At 41.3% G+C, this 26,112-nt stretch overlaps 1 protein-coding gene across 3 annotated transcripts in view; it reads left to right on the forward strand.

Moving 5' to 3' along the window:
* Nucleotides 1-25,737, forward strand: part of LOC122812364 (beta-1,3-galactosyltransferase 2-like) — a 320,010-nt gene extending 294,273 nt beyond the window's left edge. For all 3 annotated transcript variants that reach the window (XM_044084797.1, XM_044084796.1, XM_044084798.1), the window contains one exon: nucleotides 24,268-25,737. In XM_044084797.1, coding sequence (XP_043940732.1) covers nucleotides 24,292-25,311 — 1,020 coding nt within the window. In that variant the 5' untranslated portion in view covers nucleotides 24,268-24,291 and the 3' untranslated portion in view covers nucleotides 25,312-25,737. The remainder of the gene's footprint in view (nucleotides 1-24,267) is intronic.
* Nucleotides 25,738-26,112: the final 375 nt, after the last annotated feature.

Raw genomic sequence — 26,112 nt, forward strand, 5'->3', positions numbered from 1 at the left:
ATGGTGTATTTGTTTGTATATATGTACATACATGCTTATTTTATGTGTTTGCTCTCTACTATTTGGAGTCATTGGCATTTATCCAAATTTAGCCTTCCAAAAGGGCACCTGGCATCTGGGGCAAGAAACACTGAGGAAGATGGCGTCGGCTGATGCCTTTATACCCGAGTAACTGCAGCTATGACGTCGGGTGAAGTGCGACACCAGCCAAAGCCAGACCCAGACTTTGGAATCCGGCCGACCGAAGGGCTGCCTGACGACAGGACAACCCATTTGTAAGGACTGCAGATGCATTCCTCTCGGACATCTACATTTATGGTAGGTACAAAACTGTACTTTCTATGCTATTTATTTAAAGTCTGATCTTTCAGAAAAAGTGATAAGTTGTCAACAGGTCAGATCATCATGTGTTGGAATTTTCAGGAACAGGGTAGATGATTTGGTTGGAATCAACAAAGAGGGTCAAAGGCTCCAAGTGTCTTTTAAGATCATGGCTGATTGGCAGCATTGTGGGAAGTGAAGCTGATTGGTAGTCTTTGTTTTAGTAGTCGTGTGTAACCTTTTGTTTATTGGAGTCTATTTGCACATTTATTTATTTCATTATTTATCTATCAATTTATTTATTCTCAGTTTTATTGCATTGTGATTGGCTCTATCACTGGTTACCTTTGCTGAGAGAAGGGATAAGCAAGAGATATATTTTTTACTGTATACAATATTTTAATGAGAAATGCATTTTTTCCATTTTTTGTATACACTTTAATGTGTTTAGATAAAAGTATGGTTTGGCATTTTTTTTTTACTTTAGTTATATTTCTGTGTGTGTGTGTGTGTGTTTTCGTGTGTGTGCATGTGTGTATGCGCGTGTGCATGTATGCGCGCGCATGTGTGTGTGTGTGCATGTTTGCGTGTGCATATGTACGTGTGTGTGTGTGTGTGTGTGTGTGTGTGTGTGTGTGTGTGTTTTTAATATCATCTTCATTTTATCTATGCTTTGCACTACATGTTTATGCTGGTTGGGTCATTTGTTTACTGCCTGAGGTCAGATTTGTTTTATTTTTGATATTTACTGCAAGTTTACCAACTTTCTCTGAAAATTTGCTTGTTTTTTAGCATTTTACATAATTATCAGCAGCTGGCTACTCCCCCCCCCCCCCAGCTAGTCCTTTTACTGTTTAACTAGATAAGTCTAGTGTCTATCTTGCTCCTTATTCAACCCCCCTTAGAAATAGCACAGTTACTGTGATATTCTGATATTATACTGGTTAAATTCCCCAGAATCTTGTTTTTATGTTACCCTACCTCCCCACAAGCCACTCTAGTAAATTAGCCATATATCTACAGACTTTCACAAGTTAATGTGTGTTTTCAGTCAAAAATAAAGTGACTGTTTTTTTATTTCTCCTTACCTTCCATAGTCTTGGCTCTCTAGCTACCTTATAACTAATCAGCATTTCCTCAAACACCCTTCCCCCCCATTAACCAGTACAATTTTATAAATATCACCTGAAGCGTGGGTGCCATTTTCAAACCTCTCACCCTGCTGACCGATCGTGTTGGCATGCTGTGTCTCTCCCTAAGTCTTACATTTTATCTATATGTTGTTTTTTTTTAGCAGTTCACTTAATTGGAATGCTGTAATGACATGCTGTTGTTTGCATTTACAATTTATCATCTGCTAACAATCTGCTATAGTCTGTTAGCCAAGCACAAATAGCAAAAGCAATCAAAATAACTGCACTTTGGCTGTTTCTAACCAGAGCATGCTAGTTGTACTGGGATGTTAATCACTATTTTTTGCTTCAGCTCCTTTGGCATGTATTGAACATATACTAGCTGTTCTAAGATTATTAAGTCTTTACTGTGGTGATAAATTACATCTCTTAGTTGCTCTAGTTCGGTAGTTTTTGCAACTGCATTATCCCTTAGAGCTAACTGTATGTCACTGAATGCTTGCACAGAATACCATTATTGCAACTTGCCACTGTTGCTGTGCATAGGTTCATAGATTAGTACTAGGCTAATTGCCCTTGCAAGCCATTTTAAGCCTAGCCAATTATCCCCTGTGAGATTCAAACCCTGTACCTTGTGTTTATAAGGCAAACACCTTAACGATCAGGCCACCTTCCTCTTTCTCCATATCTGCTCTTATTATTTTATAGTTTGACCTTTAGTGCCTAATCCTGTACACCAACCTCCGCGGCTTCTAATCTTGATATAAAGAGCTCCTGACTCCATCCCTGCTCAGAATCAAGCACCATCTAAGCAATTGTATGTTCTTTAGTTTTAAACCTTAATTCCCAGGAGAGCACACCACCTTGGTTGGCAGCCAGGTACCCCCAAGCCAGTCCTTTTACTGTTTAACTAAATAAGCCTAGCATCTGTCTCGCTTCTTATTCAATCTCTTCACCCTTAGAAATAGTACACTTACTGTAATATTCTGATATTATAGCAGCTAAACTCCCCGGAATCTTGTTTTTAAGTTACTCTATCTCCCCACAAGCCAGTCTAATAAATTAGCCCTTTATCTACAGATTTTCACAAGTTAATATGTTTTTTCAGACAAAAATAAAGTGACAGATTGCTTTTTGATATCTCCTTACCTTCCATAGTCCTGGTTCTACACACTGCATTTGCCCTCGCCACACTCGGGTTAACTCCGCTTCCTCACCCTACACCCATTCCTATCCACTCCCTCTTTCATTACATCTATACTAACTTTAGCTCCTCCCATGTATCATTATCAGCCAATACTCTCCTGCATATTATTACCACATACTTCCCCTAATTCCTCCTCTGGCTCCACCCTCTGCATCCTGTCTTCACTAGTAGCTCCTACAACACACACTACTTCCTAAAATATACCCACCCAATCCTGTCCATTTACCAGTGTATCTCCTCCTTGCACAATATGACCCACAACTTGCAACTCAGTATATTCTTAATTACTCTTACTACCCCTCTTCTTATACTATTCCATGTTACCTCCTTCCATAGCCAGTTACACATATCTTCTTCAAAAACTCCCACCCTGTCCATTCCACTTCAAACTACTACTAAAGGTTTCTCTGACATCTCATCCTCCTTATTCAACTGCCATTATGTATACAAATTGAATTTAAAACTTTTTCATGTTTATACCAAGTTAAAATTAACACCTTACAACCACAGGTCTCTCTTACAAACCCTGCATCAGCATATCCTTATACATCATATCCAGGTTCTCTCACAGTGTGGGTATATTCACCCCAATCCTGGCCCCAGTAATTCTCTATCTGCTAACCAACCTTCTTCCACTCAAAACCTATTTATAATAACTATAATTGTTTGCAGTATCTGCAATAAAAATCACAGAATTCCAAACCCTGACATTATAGCAGTCACAGAAACCTGGTTAAAACTGCATATACTAAACACAGAAATTATTACACCAGGTCTTAACATTCTTTGTAATGACAGACTGCATAAATAAGGTGGGAGTGTAGCACTGATATACCAAGAATCTTTAACTGTTACACACTTTCCCAAACCTATACCATCCTTTGGTGACATAGAACTACTGTTAGCATGCCTACACATAAATAGCAATAAGTAACTATGCATTGCTACACTATATATTCCCCCAGGCCAAAATATCCCTATTTTGGAAAACTTCCTATCCTGGACAAACTATAACATGTCCAATGAAACTATCATGCTTGGAGATACTAATAGAAAATGGCAAAATCTGATCTCCAACTCCCCAGCAAATAGTATAATTTGCACAAGTATACACAACTTATCACAGACCCTACACATATTACCAACAATCAAACCGAGTTGACCTTAGACTGGATCCTAGTCTCTGACCCTCTGAAATATTTTAACACTGGTACCCTTCTCAACACAGTTATCCAACCGAAAGAACAATCCTCAAAATTTCTGGAAACCGTTTTCTTCACTTTTTAATCCTGGAACCTACCATAATCCTGCCCCATCTCCAGATAAAGGCCCACAAGAAATCACCCAAATGTTTAACTCTTACTTTATTGACACTATTCAAAAACTAATCCAACAATACTCCCCAAGAACAACTAACAACTCAAATAGTTTAGAATCTATTTTGAATCTCACTCAGTATCACCGGAGCTCTTATTCCTCCCCTACCCATGAAAACACTAATAATTTGCTATCAGCCCTGACACTTACTTTACAACCAGTACCCACCTCCCTTGTGCTTAAAGTCCTAACTGAACAGAGTCCATGCTCCCCTTCCAATAACCTTCCATCAGAATACCTAAAACTAGCAGCTAATGCTATAGCATATCCCGTCAGCATCCTTATTAACTGATCTAGCTCTGAATCCTACGTCCCTCAACTCTGGAAAAAAAAATCTCTGGATGCTGGTCTATTAATTTCAGTCATCCTAATAGATCTATCCAAAGCTTTTGAGACAGTATCACACCCAAAACTATTGCAACTCAAAACTCTAAATTGCTCCCTGTATACTCTAAATTGGTTTTCCAGCTACCTAAACAATAGGAAATAATCTGTCAGAGGGTCAAACTTGCACTTTGAATATCTGGTCAATAATACAGGAGTCCCCCAGGGGTCTATTCTGGGTTCCCTTTTTTTTCAGTGTGTTTATTAACAGTCTTCATACAGCATCCCAACAGAGCATGCTCATCCAGTACACTGACAATTCCACTATTACCTCCTCTTCCAACAACTTCTCGGACCTCCTAAAGATAAATCAAAACTCCTTCTCATCTATTGAATCTTGGCTAAATAACACCAGTCTACTCAGTCCCACAAAATCTAAACTCTTACTATTCCCAACAAAAAGTCCAACTAAAGACTTTTTTCACAAAACAATGCTGAAACTGAAGTAGTAAAGACAGCAGAATTACTAGGCATAGAAACTGATGACAAACTCTCCTTCGAGAATCATATTCTTAACGCAATAAAAAAAAAAAAAACTTTAAACTTGGCAAACTCTATAGATATAAACTATACATGGACAAGCGCACCAGGATAAAACTGGCAAACACTGTTACTACCTTCCCTCCTCTATGGAAATCCCATCTTTACCAACCTTCACACTTCACTCCTGAGCAAATTACAATCTTGCTACTCTAAAATAGCAAAATTGCCAGTAGAATGTCAAATCACACACACCACTGCCAAGCCATAAAATAATTGAAATTGTTTGAATTCCCGCATTACCTAACATATACCCAACTAATGCTTGCTCACAAATTCATCAATAAGCCTGACAAGTGCCCTTCATACTATTCTAGAAACATACACCCCTCCTAGAAACCTTCTGTCTAGTAATAAACAACTTCTAAACATAACCCAACAAATGAGCTAGACAAAGCCTTTATTCATACCCTATTGCCAAACTATGAATACACGGTCTTCCTCAATCATTCAATTGCACACTATAAAATCATTTAAATCTGCACTAAACAAACACTGCATTAACCATTATACCTGCTCCTGAGCACATATAACTAAGCCACCATGAATAAAGCTAGCCATCCAATTTGCTTTTTATCTCTTTGCTACAAACTTGCATCTTGCTTCCTTCCTAGAATCTTCTTTACTAGCCCTTCCAATATTGGTGTCAAAGGCAGTGAGTTTATGGGAGGAATTTATTAAAGCCTACACGGTCTTTTTTACTGTGCAGGCAACTTGCCATGCTGCTTACATGAAAGTAAGCAGGTTTGAGATCCAGTAAGCACTGCTGAGTGGTGCGCATGAGTGGGCCAACACGGAAACGTCTGTGGCATGCGAATCACCTGATAAGCAGGCGAATCCCATGAAAATGAGGTTGGTAGAGTGATCCAGCAAGTGGATAGTCAGCTCTTCAGAACTCGTGTCAGTGTCCGTAGTGTACATGGAAAAATTTCATGCACCGGAATGTAGACAGCCAGAAGGGGCTGCAAAAATGTAAATCGATGGACAGAAATGACATACCACAGACAGAAATGAGCAAAACTATCCTCCGTGTGTCACAGAAGTTACAAAAAAAAAATGTTAAATTCAATTTTTTTTAATAATCTGGATTTGTTTGCATGGAGTGCCACAGTGCGCAGACATGCCTTATATTAAAAAAAAACGTGGAAAAAAAAAATCAATATTATTATACAGAAATGTATTACAGGACCCTGCGTGGAGCAGCTACAATGGTGCATTGGTGCTGTTGCTAATGTGGTAGGGCTTGGAAGTGTGTAGTATACAGGTTGTGAGCACAGATACCTATAAAAATGAGGTGGAGTTACTGAAATACAAAATGGAGTACTTGTGTCCACATATCCCCACTGTGTAGGTTGAGAACCATGTTCGTGTTCACTGAGGACATAGAGGAAGCTGATATCAGGAGGTGGTGTGTCGAAGAACTGTTAAGCTGATTGGAGCTTAGCTGTACCTGTTTGCATAGCGTGCAGCAACTCTGAGCCTGGAAAGTTTGGAGGGGGGTGAGTCCAATGATTGCTTAGCTTTGCTTACTTATGTGGCATGTGTTTGCATGACTGCTGCATTGCTGAGAGTATCTAAAAAGCAATGGTGTATTAATTAGTTGTGACTATTGTTTAACTTAAACTAGGGCTATTAAACAATGTTAGTGATATACTAGGCAGGTGGAATACATCACAGGTAGCCAATCACACAGTCAGCACCTACAGCAGAGCATTATAAAGTATGCATACAGCCCATATTGTGATTTTTCTCTCAAACTCTGCACCGTTAAAGAACAGACTTGGGAATTTTAACAGAAAGAATGCTAGTGGCTGCTGCAGGTCTGCTACATCTGTATGTACTAGATGCTTAAATCAATGCTGCTGCTACTGCTGGTGCTGCTGACAATAGGCCTAGGCAGGGAAGGAGAAGAGTGTTCAGGCCCAGGCAACCTTCCAGGAGCTACATGAGCTGAAGATAGTAGAGAACTACAGGGTGGACTGGGACATGCTACAAGAACTCATTGAGCTTTGCCACCGTCAACTCAGACCCAGAGCCAACAGAGGGGAACCCATCCCAGTGAAAACAAAGGTATGTGTAGTCCTTAGGATAATAGCCATAGGTACCTTCCAAAGACCAACTGGGGACATGGTAGGGATTTCACAGGCATCAGCATTCAGTGTACTCAACCACTTCCTGGATGCCATGCTACCACATGCCAGTGAGCACATTTGTTTTCCCCTTACTCCTGAGGTGATGGCCAGCAATATGCAACACTTCAACCATGTAGCACACTACCCTGAGGTACTTGGTGCCATAGATTGCACTCATGTACACACCAAGGCATCGCCCAGTGAGCATGGTAGAATCTATGTCAGCCACAAGGGTTACCACTCCATCAACTACCAGGTCATGTGCAATGCCCAGGGCATTGTCATGAATGTGTGTGCTGGCAGCCCTGGCAGTTATCACAGCTCCAGTATCAGGCACACATCACAGCTGTACCATATGTTTGCTGGGGGGGGCATCCCACACAGCCATTTACTAGGGGATGCTGGCTATGCCCTGGAACCATGGATGATTCTCTTCCCTACCACCTTCTATCCATTCCTGATACTCACAACTTCAAAGAGCTTCTAACAGAATATTTCTCAGATCACTGGTTATGTTCCTGCACTTCCTCTGGGTAAGCTAATTTCCTACCCCGCTCTTCTGTTTCCCTTTACTCTGCACTCACTTTTGCTGTTAGCAATACTATTTTATCAGACGTGTATCTTTCATTAAATATATATATATGAATATGTGTGTGTGTGTGTGTGTGTGTGTGTGTGTGTGTGTGTGTGTGTGTGTGTGTGTGTGTGTGTGTGTGTGTGACTTGAGATGTTGATTTATATGTTAAGTTTTTATTTTCTGTTGCAATTATGTGTATATTCTGACTTTTGTTCTTATTTAGCCTATCATCTACTATGTATTATGTTTAACATTTTGTTACCTTATTTACTGTATCATGTTTTTTTTTTATTACTCTTTACTATTGTAACTTCACATGGGAGCTTTCCTCCCCGGGTCTCTGCAGAAAATGCATTACTTGCCCAGTCGGGCACTACCCGGTTATCAAATGTAAATAAATAAATGATGACACCCATCAGAGATGCACACACACACCCACAGAATAACACCATAATGAGGCACAAGCACAAACTGGGAACATCATAGAGCATGTGTTTAGGCTGCTGCAGTCATGGTTCCAGTGCCTCGATATATCTGGTGGAGGCCTGTAGTACTCTCCAGTCACACGCGCACATATGTTCATAGTATGTGCCACGCTACACAATATGACCCTGTGGAAGCAGCAGCAGCAAGATCAGCAATGGAAGGGATACAAAGCCCCCCACCAGTGCCTAGGTCACCACAGCTACACTCACAAGAGGACTCAGAGGAGGAACCTCCAGATGATCTCCCTGTAGGCAGACGTCGGCATGCCCAGTATGCCCTGGCATTGGCTAAGAGATAACGTATAGCACATTCACTGACAACCTAGGGCCTTGGGACTGACATCTTACTCCTATTCACATACATATAGTAAACTAGCTGGTGGTAGGCATCCCACACAACCTGTACATATCCATGTATTGGTTCTTAATGCTGGTATCACACAGAGTCAGCCCTGAACTACAAGTCTGTCGACTGCTGCATTCACAAGGTAAGTCTCTAAGCTACACACTAATTGTAAGGATTACTGTATTATATCATATGTCTGGATCTGCTACTTTTATGCAAGGAAATATAGTGGGCCAATTGGACAGATGTAAAATCCACATGGGACTACAGATACCCAGTCCAATAGTATGTGTTCCTTAATAGTCACTAGGCCGCATGGCTGGAATATTCACTACATCAATCAAGGGAGATGTTAAACAGTGGGCTCACATGATATTTGGACTACTGTATATCCCAGCAGATCATTTGCAGTTGTTTCCCCACCCCCAAGACAGCAGTGTACCTATACAACTGCTTTAACAGAAAATCACCTATGGTATATCGTTGGACCAGGCAATCTCAGGGTTGTAATGTAGATATTACTCACACCATTGTATGTCTTTCCTCACACAGGATAACAATACACATATATATGCTGTTGATTGTGTGATGAATGACTCCTCTCTATCTGGCGACCTGAGCAGGTCAGTGGACTAGGGAAGCTAGCAAGGGTGATGGTGTTGATGGTTCTAATCTGGAATTACTCGCATCTTTTGCATGTGAGGTAGTACTATGTTGATGTTTTCACAGACTGTCATATATCTTAGTGCAAGAAGTCTAGACAAAGCCAGTAAGACTGGGGGACAAAGGTCCAAACATAGGGACATATTTCAAATATTATCCCCATGAACCTAGAAAGTCACTGGAATTAAAGGTGTTGCATTATTACATATGTTCTAAAGGATATAATGTCTGAAACACAGATGTTTGTCTGTAATTAGTGTAATGTTGTGATGTTAATATTCAGTAGTTCACAAGAAGACCACAAATGTATGAGGAACACACCAAATATATGAGGCAAAACACTGGACATTCTGTGAAAATCAGGACAGTTGAGAGGTATGCAGACTGTCAATTTGTTGTTAGTGTAACATTACCAACCACAGTCACATATTAAGTTCACAGCTGGGGAATGTTGTGGACAGTTTGAGTGATGTGCTTATAGGTTCATAGGTTTATAGGTGTTTACTAGGCTAATGACCACAGGGGCCTTTTTAAGCCTAACCATGCATCAAGTTTTGATACCCTTATTAAGTATAAGCATGGGCCTGGGAGATGAGCCATTTACAGGTTCATCTCCCAGGTGCAGATTTACTGCATAAACAGGAGTGGATGTTAATATCTGTAACATACAAAATCCCATACTGGAGTACAGGTAGGTGTGGACTGGAGTCTTTTTATAAGAATTGACTGTCCCACCGGGCATGCCCATACACTTAGTTAAAATGAGCGCTGTCCTGTTTCCCCTTCATCAAAATTACCTATTATGTGTAAATGTCTATACATACAGATATACAGATATGAACTACAACATAGGCGGTGGTATACTTAACACTGAAAGTGTGATAAGAGACCTTGGGGGACAGGTGAACAGTAGTCTCTCCTTTGATAATCACATCACCACAGTAGTCAGGAAATCCTTCTATGTGGCACACCTCATCACAAAAGGTTTCTCATCCAGAAAAAAAAGAGGTCATTGTTCCCCTCTAATCATCACTCATTAGACCCATTATAGAGTACAATGCCCCTTTTGTTATGTACCTCACAAGACATCTCCAACAACTGGAAAGGCCGCAGAAATACCTCACAAAGAGGATTACCATTCTCAAACAGATGCCCTACGCTGACCGTCTCAAAAAACTCCAGCTTTACTCCATCGCATATCGCCTACTCAGAGGTGATCTCTGCCTAACATACAAAGCTATGTCAAATCCAGAGCTGTTGGACATGCTCCATTTAAAGAAATCCCAATCCCTCTGAGCTACACGCTCTAGGGACCTAAACCATGTCACCACAATAAACAGAACATGCCAGAGGGATAGATTCCTGTCCCAGAGACTTCCCATACTCTGGAATAAACTACCTATCTATATCAAACAAAGCTCCTCATCAGCACTCTTCAAGAAAAATCTTGATGATTGGATGGGAAATAGGAAATTCACCCTGGGATCACCTCTGTGGCTCTGCTCAACAGTGGCACAAGAAAATAATTTTCTTGGGTGGCAAAAGCTAGGGTACCTTTCTGGCTGGGCTTGTATAGGCCCCAGGGCCGATAGCCTCGTACTTACCTATGAACCTATGAACGTATACATATCCATCTGTCACAATCTCTGTCTCACATGCATAGTGTATCTATTGCTATGTAGTGTCAACTAGATATGTACTAATCTATATAGCTCTCTATATTAAAATGGTACATACATCCACCCCCCATATCTGCATAACACATATACATATCATACACACACAGCTACAGTTATATATATATATATATATATATATCCTTGTTATATACATAATTATGTGTGTGGATGTCTGTATTGTCCAACATACCCTAATAATGGTGAGTAAATCTCCACTATCACACAGCCATACTGTTGCTCAAAGGATCCAAGCTAAGGGTGCAACAGTACAATTTTCACTTACCCACAGATCCCTGTATGTGCTGGATGTCAACTTGTAAACAGACATAGATGAGCAGGTGCTGTAATGTATAATGTTGCCAATGCATGGACAGGGAAACATGTCCTTGCCCACAGGTTTGCCTATGTAACTGCAAGCAGCCACATATGGTCATACTAGTAACTTTCCACACATAGCTAGGATAACAACAGTTATTCCACTGCTAGGATACTTGATGCAGATAATAGTGTGAACCAATATCACTCTACAGGCCACAGATGCTGGTCAGCACAGGCCTAGTTTGTGTAATGCACAAGTACTGTGTCTGCAATCACACATACAACAGCCTTAAAGTGTGGTACGTGCAATAAGTACTGTGATCTCTAGTGTTTAAAATCGGATAGGTAGAGATTATAATGCCACTCCAGCCCACTTGGTGCATAACTATGTAAGTGTGTGTGTGTGTGTGTGTGTGTGTGTGTGTGTGTGTGTGTGTGTGTGTGTGTGTGTGTGTGTCTGTATGTGTGTATCCTCCTGCAAATGAACATACATGCCCTCATGGGCTATCCACCTGCAGTGGTTATGCACTTCTTGGCCCTGTAACTTGCTGCTGCCTTCAAAAGTCCCCTCTTCTACAAAGCCTGATGATGTCAGCCACCTTAAGACTACCAGCTGACAATATAATTTCAGATGTAAGCATTTTACAACATGTTATGGAAACATGGGAAGTTTGAATTGAACACCGAAAGTACTGTAGCCTTCAACTGTCACTGGTCGGAAAGATGTGGATGCATTCACTGTAGTACAACCAATACCGACAGGTTTGGGATGTACATCCCACACTGGCACTGGCATACTGAATGTGGCAGTCATCACAGCTATAATTGTGTGCAATGGCACCCTTGCCATGTCACTACATAGGCATATCATACAACTGTAGCAGCCACACAGGTTCCAAGGTACACCAAAACACACTGTAGAGAACATGTCCTATGGAGTCCATGTCAGGACCGTACATGTGTAATCTGTCTCCGAAATACTTTGGAGCGGATGTGTATGGCTCCATACAGGAAGGTGTCAGTTCCCACTGTGTATTTCCCGTGTATCCATGACAGGACTAACATACGTATCACCTGTGCTACACACAAGCAACATCACTGTGGTATGCATAGTACATGCTGGTGAGAAAGATATGTAACACAGGCAGTACACCCTACATGAAACAGGCTCCCCATGCATGTCAAGCACCCATCTGCTATGACACATACATCATGTGCAGCTTACACATTGGGTTGCAGAACACAACAATCATAACTGTTGCCGGGCAACTGTTGTACTGCACAAAGGAAATCTGTAGATGTGTCATCTCCATCAAAACCCTGGTGGCACTTATGAAGGGTAGCAGACCTTCTCACAGATTAGGGATGCATGAGTATGCTGAATGCCAACATTGTCCTTGTTAGCCTGTTATACACATATGAACCTATGGAGCCATGCAGTTATAGTGATGTACTTTGCTGACGACATATGCCCACTGTGCTGACATGCCATCCTTTTCTGCTTTATTTCTGTCATGTATCCATAGGTTATCCCAACAGAATCCTATAACAGAAACATAAATAGGCCTGTAGTGCACCTGCCATTGTGTAACTATACAGCCAATTCAACAACATAAGGACAACATAAATACACAAATGTAAGTGGTGTACTCATGACAAATGTCAGCATACAGTATCTCTCGTTAACCACTACAAGTGGCATGGGGAACCAACACTGCATTACACAAGTACATGTTAAGTAATATAGTCACCCTGTGCATCAGACCCATAGCTTAATTTCCCTGCATCAATGTCAAGGATGACAGAGATGTGGCACAGGTATCACCGCTTGCACAGGATGTCGTGTGGGGATGCAGGAGGCCTAGGCTGGCCCAAATGGTAGACAGCATGTGTATAAGTCAGGAGTGAGCATGTAAGATGGACCATGCAGAGGTGCTGTGTGTCTGTAGGTGACATGCATCTGACAGTGGTGTGTGAGTGTGTGTATGTACACAGTCAAGGTCAGTGCTTGCTCTACACATGTGTATGTTGCATACCTTTGGACCATACATGGTAGAGTTGACAGGTCACCATCTCTGGCCCCAAACATGGGAACTGGCTCTGTCAGGAGTTGCACTGGCACTTCCATGCCCAAGGTCAGAAGCAATGCTATTACCTGATGATGACTGCTGTCTGCTGGGACCGTGTCCCCCATGGGACCACCCAAGACCATGAGCCCATGGCCTGCCATGTCATGGTGTCGACAGCAAACTCCCCACTGTAGTGCTGGACATACTGCCACTATGGGAGCATGAGTGTGCATGGCCACGTGGACTCTCAGCAATTGGTGTTGCCAACCTACATCCATGGGTCCGATGCTCAACTCTAATCACACGTTCCAGCACAGACAATGTGCGGTTCAAGACAGACACTATCTGAGCCAACCATCTGTCCACTGCATCAGTGAACTGATCCAGGGTGTCAGCAATGTGGTGGCGGATGTCACGGATGTCAGACTGTATAGCATCCATAACCCTAAGCATACACCTAGTGTTCCATTCAGAATGTGCCTGTGCCTCTATGATAGCCCAAAACATGCACTGGGTGACACTTGATGTAACACCTGCAACAGGTGGTGGATGGACAGCAGGCATCCTACAAGCACTCCTGTCAATCTGCCTGTGTGGGAACTTGCCAGCTGTCTGGCTATGGTCAGTGTCTGCACTCCCTGTAGCCATAGTTGGTATACTTTCCTGTTCAATGTCTCCACCCTCTGACTGTCTAATATCTGTGGCATCCAGGGATGTTGTATGTGTGGGTGTACAGACTGTGTGCTGTGACAATGGGGGCAGAAGAATGATATCTACTTATGGGCCAGATTCAGCCCCTGACACCCCCACCTGTGCCTCACTGTGCCCACCATCATCATCAGTGTCTGAGGAGACACTGACATCAGGTTGTGTAGGCAACAGACTCCTACCCCACAGTCACCTGCAATAAGAAAGAAATAAGCAGTACATTAATACCTGCACTATTGCATAAAAAAGCATCCAAGACTCATAACAACAAAGATCTCCAACTGGATTAACCATCAAACAACTTCCTTCTCTGCCTTCGTCCGCAAAGCACTACCTTGGAACAAAATTCAGAATCATCTCAGGACCATTATAACAATCACTTGAAATAAATCAAGTCAAACATGACCAGTAATATTTACCTTTTAATTACTGGTATGACACTGTAATTAAAGAAATAGCACATAATACCCAGTACAGCTCTCTTAACAATTATATGGAAATACACATTTCACTGCCGAATGTATTTGTCTTCAACCTGTTGTATTTTAAAAGGCATTTTAGATTCTTTGTCTCATTTAACCAGGAGCCTTATCTGCTATTACCTGTAAGTACCAAAGTGTATCTGTTTGTTAAACTACACTCCTGTGACTACCCCTCCTGAAACCTTAGGTACATCTTCCAGCCTAGCATTTAAAAACATCCTACGCTGTTTACACACATAATTATGTTTACATAGTTAATTATTATGGCCCTTAACTGTTCTAGAATATAACTGTTCCTTAACAAAACAAGTGTCATACTTAACAGGAGTAGGACCATGGCCTTGGTCAATACCTGACAGACCTGTGAAAAGTTGGGGGCGGGGTAATGTCAGTACCGCTGCATGTTACAACACAACAAGGTAAGATGTCCATATATGTCACAATTACAGTAGCTACTGTGTTATTTGTTATATTGGTCCCAATCTGCGTATGACTGTATACCTGAGGTTACACCCCCTCCAAAGAACAAAGAACTGACCCCCACATAAAACTACCTACAGCCTGACAGACTGACTACTACAGTATTACAATGCTGATCACAGTAAGCTTACCCACACTCTCCTCAGCTATGGAAACTGTGGCACCCACCTCAATGACGCACAGTATGATGGATGTCTGGGAGCTGTCGCGTGTTCCTAGGTACATCAAGAATTCATCGGTGACCAAGAGTTATTGTTTTGCTGCAGACCCTCCACCGAATGCATGTACTTGCTGTAGGTATTATAGTGTATAGAACTGAAGTTAGACTATGTTTGTGGAGGTATGTTCCTGGTACCAGTAATATAGTGTAGCACTGAATTAAGAGTATATACTGAACAAGGAGAAGGTCACTTGTGCCAGTATTATAGTGCATAGCACTGAAGTTAGACTATGTTTGTGGATGTATATTCCTGGTACCACTAATATAGTGTAGCACTGAAGTTAGACTATGTGGATGCACACTCTTTGTGCCAGTAATACAGTATGTAACACAAAAGTTAGAGCATGTTTGTTGAAGCACACTCCTTGTGCTGGTATTATAGTACACAGCACTCCAGTTAGACTGTGCTTGTGGATGCACACTCCTTGTGCAAGTATTATAGTGCATAGCACTGAAGTTTGACTATGTTTGTGGATGCATGTTCCTGGTGCCAGTAATATAGTGTAGCACTAAAATTAGAATATATTTCTGGAAGTATGCACCTCATGCCAGTATTATAGTGTGTAGTGTGAACAAAACTGAAAGGCTGCCAGCCCAGCCAGATAGAATCTTGTAAATAATTCTATGTATTTGTAAATATTAATATAATCCACAGGCTACTTTTACAAATGTAAAAGAGAACTATATGTTATGATTAAACTATATTTTGTACTGAGCTTCAAAAATGTAACTGCAGTGCACTCTGCTGGAAGAAAGCTGATAAGTCAAGCATTGTATGACTGATCTCAAACTTGGAGACATGATGTCTGGGCCAGCAAATTCTTTCTATTGTTTTGAGACCAGAGTTAATTGCTAGATTTTACGTATATAATATATTTTATTGCTGTGGTTTCCTGTAGGTGCACATTACAAAAAGAAATATAAATTTTGAGTTTTTGTTAGCCTGGGAAGCTAAATCAGAACTGTTAAGAATTATGTAATCTAAAATGAGTCAACAGTGATGTATTATCAATTTAAGACTTTCTCAGAGAGAGAGAATTAGAGCATTTTGCATTTATCTTCAGAACTGACAACATCACCAGGACTTGCTTGCTCTCTATGTAACTTATTTAGAACATTGTTTCTCTTAGAAATAGATAGAAAATAATAAGATTAGACTAGCTATTTTCTGTATTCATTTCAGAGTATTCTACAGTATTATTTTAAGCATTTCCTGTGTCTGAACTCTTGACTAGCACTGTGTTGAATTGAGATTTGTCTTGCGTTTTATTATTTATTATTAAATATTTTGAAACCTTTCACCTGTGGCTGTTTTGTGTAGAGATAATTTAAGCTCTAGAGTACATTGCATGTATATAGTGATACTGTCCAAGCCACTCCAATAAGCCTTGCTGTTCATCATACTAATTGGATAATAATAATATTGCACAGTACAACTGGACACCCTTTGGTAAGGGCCTTATTAGTAGCTGGTATTAGTGGTTGGTGGCAGTGATTTCTGCCTTATAGCCTGGGCAGAGAAAGAGGCATAGCTGGAGATCCTGTGCCAGCCTTTCCCAGGAGTGTCTGTGTGTTTGTATATAACTGATATCTCAAAGTGTGTGTGTGTGTGTGTGTGTGTGTGTGTGTGTGTGTCAGCTACTTGGGCAGGGACACGAAGCACTGACTGGTCAGAGAGGGTGCTGGAGGTTTTAGCTTGACCACTAGGCTGAGATCTGTACCGTATAGCTGTATCAGTGGGGAGTCTTATTGGGGATCTGGAGAGGAAGGGAGAAACCAGCCCCGGACTGACTCTGACCTCTGCGTGGTCTTAAGGGAAATTGTACTTTATTGTGTGTGTACTTGTTATCCTTCCCAATGTGCATGCTGCTCACTGGTGCTAGTGGTGAGGATTGAGGCTCCTTGATTACTAGGCCAGTGCATGGGCATCACTTTTAGCACTTAAGTTAGACTATGTTTGTGGAAGCATGCACCTGGTGCCAGTAATATAGTGTGTAGCACTGAAATTAGACTATTAAACTCTCTTTTTGTGCGGTTTTGCGCACTGAGCAGCATCGGGCAGCGCCACCTAAACAGGTTTAAACTATTCCAGGCTCCACAATGTCTGCTCTTCACTTTTCCCCTTAGAACTGTTCAAACTCTCAAAGTAATCAATCTATTCTCTTTCTAAAGCCCTGCACTTGCTCAGCTCTTATACGGAAACACTAACTAACTAAAGCACTACACCCTCCTTGACTTCTCATAAGTATTAGGCTCCCGATTGGTCCTTCCTGATCAAGTGAAAAGTCAGTTCCCTTCCCTAATCTGATCAGTAAAAAAACAGTTCCCTATACTAATCTGGTATGTTCAAGGGTCAGTTTCAAGGTTACTCTCCAGTCCAGCTGGTGAATCTTGGAATTTTGAGGCAATGTTACAATTGCCTTATGTACACAGACAACCCTCTCCTCCTTCCAACAAACTTTAATACATGTGAGAGATGCAGTTACACAGCCAAACTGGAGGCAGAGCTCTCTCAATCCAAGACTGGCACAGTCAGTCAGGAGGAAAAGGTAACCACCCACACCACAAATCCAGTCTCACACAGACCTATTGCATCTGCATACCCAACACATAAACACTCAAAAACATACTCGGAGACTCTAAATAAAAATCTGCCTAAACAGCAAAGACCTCCTAAGCAGATATCCAAGCAACAGCCACCCCTCAACAATACCCATGAATCACATATCTCACAAAATCAGTGTGCCTCACAGTCACAGCCCTTAAGGCCAAACAACACACCAAATACACTTGTTATAGGGCACTCTATTGTCCGGCACACTGACGTCCCACTCACCAGACTGAACAAGGAGAAGGTCACTGTAAGCTGCCTGTCGGGTGCCAGGATCCGCCACATAATGCAAGCACTGAGGTCACTCCAAAGCAATTACAAGTATGACTCCGTCATTGTCCATACTGGTGTGAATGACCTGAGATGTACCTCCCTGGACTACATGAAAAGAGGCATAGAGGAGCTCTCTGACCATGTTGCCCAGGCTGGTATGACCCTGACCTTGAGTAGCATCTTGCCCTCACCAAGAATGATGCCACAGTATAAAGACAAAATGATCAGTTTCAACAATTGGCTAAAGTATTGGTGTCATTCAAAGGGGATTCAGTGTCTGTCAGCCTGGGATGACATGCTCGACAAGCCACGTTGCTTCGCTAGGGATGGCTTGCACCTGTCACCCTTAGACTTTCATATACTGGCCAAGGCTCTTGCCACCCCCATAGTGTCTTTTTTAGGCAAGGCTCAAAGGACAAACCCACCTCCACAGACAACCCAAGGATAAAAAAACTAAAGGTAATGCTACTCAATGCCAGAAGTCTAAACCTCAAGATGCACGCACTCAAGGCTCTCCTCAGTATGAAGAAAATCGATGTCTGTGCAGTAACAGAAACCTGGTTCAAGGCTCCTGAGAGCACCCCAGCACTACCAGGTTATAACTCATACCATGCGTTTCGGCCCCAAAACTCAGACCGAAGCACAAAAGGAGGGGGAGTATCTATATTCATCAAAGATACCTACACCTCCAGGTTAGTGGCACTGCACGAAGCATCAGAACCCATCCATGTGCAACTAACAGCAGGAAAAACTACCTTTCAGTTTGTAGCCTGCTACAGAACACCCTCCCTATTACAGGAACCCCACTTGGCATTCCTGAGAACACTGGAGAATATGAAGGTCTCTCCAAACACTATGTTATTGGGTGACTTCAACTACCCAAACATTGACTGGGAAAACTACTCAAGCCCAAACACCCTCACCCAACGGTTCCTTGAATTTATAAACTCTAACGCAATGGAACAACTGGTCACCACTCCCACAAGAGGGAACAACATATTGGACCTGGTCATCACCAACATGGGGACTCTATGTTCCGCACCAGAGGTAAACCCCTCATTGGTAAGATCAGACCATAAACAAATTTCCCTGGACATCCATATCCTGTCCCCACCCCCAGCCAAGGAAATCACTGTAAAGAATTTCTCAAAAGCCAACTTTGCACTTCTTAAGACTGAGGTGGAATCCTTCAAAGCCCCTGGGCCAGAGGATAATACAGCCCAATCTGCAGAATCCTTTACAAATGCATTCTATGAGCACCTGCAGGAATGCATGGATTGTGCTATCCTAAATAAAGCCAAGACTCACTCCTCCAAAAACAGGAAACTGGTCTGGTGAACCCTGGCCATACATAAGCTATACAACAGAAGGAAGAAGCTACTACACGACAGAGCAAAATCCCAAAAAGGGAAGGCATCTCTGATCAGTATTAGCAAGAAACTTCGATCCCTCATAAAATCAACAAAGGCCAGTTTCAAAAGAAAAATTGCCCTAGACACTAAAGATAATCACAAGGCCTTCTTTAGTTATGTCAGGAACATGGGCAGAAACTCCCAGATATGCTCTGAATTGTTGCATAATGGTACAAAATATACCGAACCTACAGATATAGCCAACATCCTGGCAGACAGATTCAGCGCAAACTTCTCCCCCCCAAAGGAGCAAATGCCTATCCCAACTGAATGTAACCTCCCTGACATCACAGATGCACAGATGAAAGCTGCCCTCTCCAAAGCAAAAAACACAGCATCTATGGGACCAGACGGTGTCTCGGGCTGTGTCTTACACGAGCTCCAAGAAGAACTGAACCCTCACATTAAGTCACTGTTCAAACTTAGCCTTACTACAGGATATGTACCCACAGAATGGCGTACAGCTACAATGGTCACACTCCACAAAGGTGGTGCCACAACGGACCCCGGAAACTATTGCCCCATAAGCCTGACTAGTCTGGTCTGTAAAGCTATGGAGCGTATTATCATGGAACTCATAAACAAAGACATTGGGAGCCTCCAGACACTGGACCCTACCCAATTCGGCTTTGTTGAGGGCAGATCTTGCCTCTTAAACCTAGTTGATTTCTTTGAAACAGTTACCAAAGCCATAGATGAGGGCAAGGTAGTCCACACAGCCTACCTGGACCTCGCAAAAGACTTTGGCACAATACCCCACTCGGGCATCATAAATAAGCTTACCAGTTTAAATATCAACCCCTATATCACAAGATGGGTTGCAAACTGGCTCAAAGATAGAACCCACATGGTCAAAATCACAGGTGCCATGTCCAAATTCAAACCAGTTACAAATGGCGTCCCACAGGGCTCAGTTTTGGGACCTCTCTTGTTTGGTATATACTTCTCTGAGGTTCAGGCTAACACGGGGGATTATGGCTGACAAAGTTCGCAGATGACTACAAACTGGGGCCATAATCGAATCTCCAGCTGACACAAGCATCCTCCAAAAGGGTCTCACAGAGACGGATGCTTGGTGCCAGAGCTACTGCCTCAAGCTAAATGCTAAAAAGTGCATAGTCATCTCCTTTGGGAAAAACAAGGTGCCCACAAATTACCACATAGGTGGTAATCCATTAAGTATGGAAGAAGTAATTAGAGATTTGGGGACCAACATAGATAGTAATCTCTCCTTTGATAAAAACATTGTGAAAGTGGTTAGAAAGACCTTCTATATAGCCCACCTTATCACGAAAGGGTTCGCATCTAGATCAAGAGAGGTCATTGTGCCCCTCTACTCGTCACTCATCAGGCCCATAATTGAATACAATGCCCCTTTTGGGATGTACCTTACCTGACACCTGCAGCAACTGGAGATAGCCCAAAAGTACCTCACCGAGAGGATCATGGGCTACAAACAGATGTCCTATGCAACTCGACTAAAGAAACTCCAGCTCTACTCAGTTGCTTACCGCCTACTCAGAGGCGATCTATGCCTGACGTACAAAGCCATGTCAAACCCAGAATTAATGGACATGCTCCACCTCAAAAAATCCAAGTCCCTTAGAGCTACACGCTCCAGGGACCTAAACCTCAGCTCAAAAATAAATAGGACATGCTGGAGGGACAGATTAATTTCCCAGAGGCTCCCCTCACTCTGGAATAGAATCCCAATTCATGTTAGACATAGCCTCTCACTGACCCTCTTCAAGCGAAATATGGACGTGTGGATGGGAAATCACAAATTTACCCCTGGGATCTCTTCTGTGTCCCTGCTAGACAGAGTCACTAAGCTAATCTTAAAAGGGTACCTTCTGTGACCTACTTTACAGAGGCACAGTAGGCTAATCTAATAGGGAGGTGGAAGCCAAATACACTCTGGCTAGGCTTATAAATGCCCTAGGGCAGATAGCCTAGTATCTACCTATGAACCTATGAACCTATATCTGTGGAAGCACGCATGTCGTGCTGATATTACACTAGTTAGCACTAAAGTTAGACTATGGTTGTAGATGCATGCACCTCGTGCCAGTATTTAGAGTGTGTAGCACTGAAGTTATACTATGTTTGTGTAAGCACACACCTCATGCCAGTATTATAGGGTGTAGCACTGAAGTTAGACTACATTTGTGGTAATAACACACCTTGTGATAGTTATATAGTGTGTAGCACTAAAGTTAGACTACGTTTGTGGAAGCACACACTGAAGTTAGACTATGTTTGTGGAAGCATGCACCTCATGCCAGTTTTATAGTGTGTAGCAGTAACGTTAGACTATGTTTGTGGAAGCACACACCTCGTTCCAGTATTGTGTGTAGCACTGAAGTTAGACTATGTTTATGGAAGCACACACCTCATGCCAGTATTATTGTGTGTAGCACTAAAGTTAGACTATGTTTGTGGAAGCACACACCTCATGTCAGTATTATTATGTGTATCACTAAAGTTAGACTATGTCTATGGATGCATGCACATTGTGCAGGTATTATAGTGTGTAGCGTGTAGCACTGAAGTTAGATTATGTTTGTGGAAGCACACACCTCATACCAGTATTATTGTGTGTAGCACTAAAGTTAGACTGTGTTTGTGGATGCATGCACATTGTGCAGGTATTATAGTGTGTAGCACTGAAGTTAGACTATGTTTGTGGATGCATGCACATTGCGCAGGTATTATAGTGTGTATCATTGAAGTTAGACTATGTCTGTGGATGCATGCTCCTGGTGCAAATTATATAGTGTGTAGCACTGAACTTAGACTATGTTTGTAGAAGCACACACCTCATGCCAGTATTGTTGTGTGTAGCACTAAAGTTAGACTATGTCTGTGTAAGCACGCACTGAAGTTAGACTATGTTTGTGGAAGCACACACCTCACATCAGTATTATTGTGTGAAGCACTAAAGTTAGACTGTGTTTGTGGATGCATGCAAATTGTGCAGGTATTATAGTGTGTAGCACTGAAGTTAGACTATGTTTGTGGATGCATGCTCCTGGTGTAAGTTATATAGTGTGTAGCACTGAACTTAGACTATGTTTGTGGAAGCACACACCTCATGCCAGTATTATTGTGTGTAGCACTAAAGTTAGATTATGTTTGTGGAAGCACACAACTCATGCAAGTATTATTGTGTGTAGCACTAAAGTTAGACTGTGTTTGTGGATGCATGCACATTGCGCAGGTATTATAGTGTGTATCACTGAAGTTAGACTATGTCTGTGGATGCATGCTCCTGGTGTAAGTTATATAGTGTGTAGCACTGAACTTAGACTATGTTTGTGGAAGCACACACCTCATGCCAGTATTATTGTGTGTAGCACTGAAGTTAGATTATGTTTGTGGAAGCACACACCTCATGCCAGTATTATTGTGTATAGCACTGAAGTTAGACTATGTTTGTGTAAACATGCACCTGATGCTGGTAATATAGTGTGTATCAAAGAATTTAGACTATATGGAAGTATGTACCTGAAGCCAGCAATATAGTGTGTAGCACTGAAGTTAGACTATGGTTGTGGAAGCACGCACCTTATGCCACTATTTAGTGTATATTACTAATGTTAGACTATATTTGTGGATACACGCATCTCGTGCCACTGTTATAGTGTGTAGGACTGAAGTTAGACTATGTTTGTGGAAGCATGAACCTTGTGCCGGTATTATGGTGTGTAGCATTGAAGTTAGACTATCTTTGTGGAAGCACACTTCTGGTGCCAGTATTATAGTGTGTAGCACTGAAGTTAGACTATGTTTGCAGAAGCATGCACCTGGTGCTGGTATTATAGTGTGTAGCACTGAAGTTAGACTATGTTTGTGGAAGCACGCACCTTGTGCCGGTGTTATAGTGTGTATCACTGAAGTTAGACTATGTTTGTGGAAGCACGCACCTTGTGCCGGTGTTATAGTGTGTATCACTGAAGTTAGGCTATGTTTGTGGAAGCACGCACCTTGTGCTGGTATTTATTGTGTATTACTAATGTTAGACTATGTTTGTGGATCCACACACCTTGTGCCTGTATTATAGTGTGTAGCATTGAAATTAGATTATGTTTGTGGAAGCACTCACCTTGTGACAGTATTATAGTGTGTAGCACTGAAGTTAGACTATGATTGTGGGTGCATCCACTTTGTGCCAGTATTATAGTGTTTAACACTGAAGTTAGAGTATGTTTGTGGAAGCATGCACCTTGGGCCAGTATTATACGCACTGTGTTATCAGCATATGTGCTGTCTGCTTGTAAAGGTAGGGAGATAGCTTATGATGGCTACCATAGAGAGGAATAAAAGAGTTTGCTTAGTTAATTTTGACTGGCATATTGTGTTGAAATGTTGGCATAACTGGGATGTATATTTTGCCAGTCAACAGACAGAATTATATCTACCTGTCTTCGAAATGGAAGGAATTTTTATGTCACTGGAATGCAATTATTTGTTACTTCAGAGGATAGCACAGAAAAAGTGCAGTCTAATGGTTCCATTAGTTCAAATTTGTATTTTATCTTTTCTAAGGTGATTACCATTTTCTGTGTTCATCATATGCTGTTAGAATATGATTTTCTGCATGTTTCTTCCTAGGACTTCACTAAAAGTGGGACGACTCAGCTGGATATTCCGGGTTAATGGATAGAAATAAATAACTAAATCAATGTTTAAGCATTTCATCATCAAAGATGCATTTGAATGTATTTTTCTAGGAACTTTCTAGAAATGTATGCACAAATCTAATTATTGTCTTATAAAAGAAGGCACATTTTGCTTTTTTGTAGTTTCCTATAAATTTACTTAAAAGTAATTTTTGTTTTCTCTTTCAGATCCATAAAACAACTCGCAGCACAATGAATTTAAAAAAGTACCTCAGGTTTAATGTAGTTCTTTGTTTAATGCTAATATCCATGCTGGCAGTTGTTTTCCATTCCTCAATTAAAACACAAAGCAATAATTTGGACAAATTCAGCAAAAGTAGTATTTCTAGGGAATCCACCTCAGCATCTTCAGTTATTAAATACCCACTTGACTTTGTTTATCCTTATAACTATAAGTTTATTCTTAATGAAGCAGACAAGTGCATAAACAATGATGTATTTCTTGTTCTTCTAATACCAACACGAGTAAATGAATTTGCAAATAGGGCTGCCATCCGAAAGACTTGGGGTAATGAAAGCTTGGTTCCTGGAGTTTCCATTGTGAGGCTGTTCTTAGTTGGGATGCCAACACAATTTACTGATCTTCTTCAGGATTCATTAGAAGAAGAAAGTACGTCATTCCATGATATCATTCAACAGAATTTCATGGACACCTACGTTAATCTCACCATCAAAACAATGATGGGCCTACAGTGGGTCAAAACATTTTGTCCAAAAGTGTCCTATGTCATAAAAATTGACAGTGATATGTTTTTAAACACAGAATACTTAGTTAGATTTCTGAACCCTGAAATTCCAATGAAGGAAAATTATTTCACAGGTTATGTAATAAGAGGAAATGCCCCATTTCGAGATAGTGCTTGGAGCTATTATGTCCCTTATGAACTCTATAAACCTGACTATTACCCTCCATTTTGTGGTGGACCTGGCTATGCATTTTCTGGAGACATGGCAAAGAAGATATATGATATTGCTCATGTTATTAAACCATTTAACATGGAGGATGCTTTTGTGGGTGTCTGCCTGGAGAAACTGGGCATAAAAATCTCAGAGACTGAAAAACCCCTCTTCAATGGACACAAAATAGAATACAAAAAATGTCGTTTTCTGGAGTTAATTACTGTTCACCACTTCAGTCCAGAAGAACTTTTGCAGATCTGGCCAGACTTTATGACAGCTAAAGATACATGCCAATCTGCCAAGGATAACTAGGTAACATATCAGATGTAACAATTTGATAGAGAAAGTTTGAGAAGTGACCTATACCAACTGATCTTCACTTGGAATTGAATATGACCTGGAAGGCCTGATAATGGTGTTAGAACTCTAATATGTTTGATTGTATTGACCAAGCATGACAGTTACAGATTAAATGTCTTACCATAGTGTAACCACAACCTAGTGAAGCAGCTTAGAATGAGCAGTGATTTTACAGGTGGACATCAATATCAGCCTCATAAAAGACTGTTAAAATACTTGATTATAAACATGCAGATGTACTTAAATGGGTCACTTTACCATAAAATGATACACTTGCTTGGCTACAAATATCTGCATTACAAGCTGAAGCTAAGTGAAACTTGCAGTAGTGAATTTTAGTCTTTTGTTAAGTACAAACATGCAGTTTTAAAAGTACTGTATTTTCATCTTTTTCTGTTTCCTAATTGTGTGTTTCTGAACAGTGTGCTGTGTGTCTCTGCAGTTATTTTGCTATAAGGGGGTGTTGGTATCACTTCCTTATCTGATATTTAATAGCCTAGAGGGATTCCTCTGTACTTTACGTGTTAGCCACGAAGTTTGAGAAATCATTTTATGCTCAACTCCTGAGAGACTTGCTTGTCTACAAACATCTGCATTACAAGCTGAAGCTAAGTGAAACTTGCAATAGTGAATTTTAGTCTTTTGTTAAGTACAAACTTACAGTTTTAAAAGTACTGTATTTTCATCTTTTTTGTTTCCTAATTGTGTGTTTCTGAACAGTGTGCTGTGTGTCTGTCTGCAGATAGTTCCCCA

This window comes from Protopterus annectens, chromosome 9.part0 (genome assembly GCF_019279795.1).
Source record: "Protopterus annectens isolate FY-2018-M chromosome 9.part0, PAN1.0, whole genome shotgun sequence".
In the NCBI taxonomy this organism is placed as follows: domain Eukaryota; kingdom Metazoa; phylum Chordata; order Ceratodontiformes; family Protopteridae; genus Protopterus; species Protopterus annectens.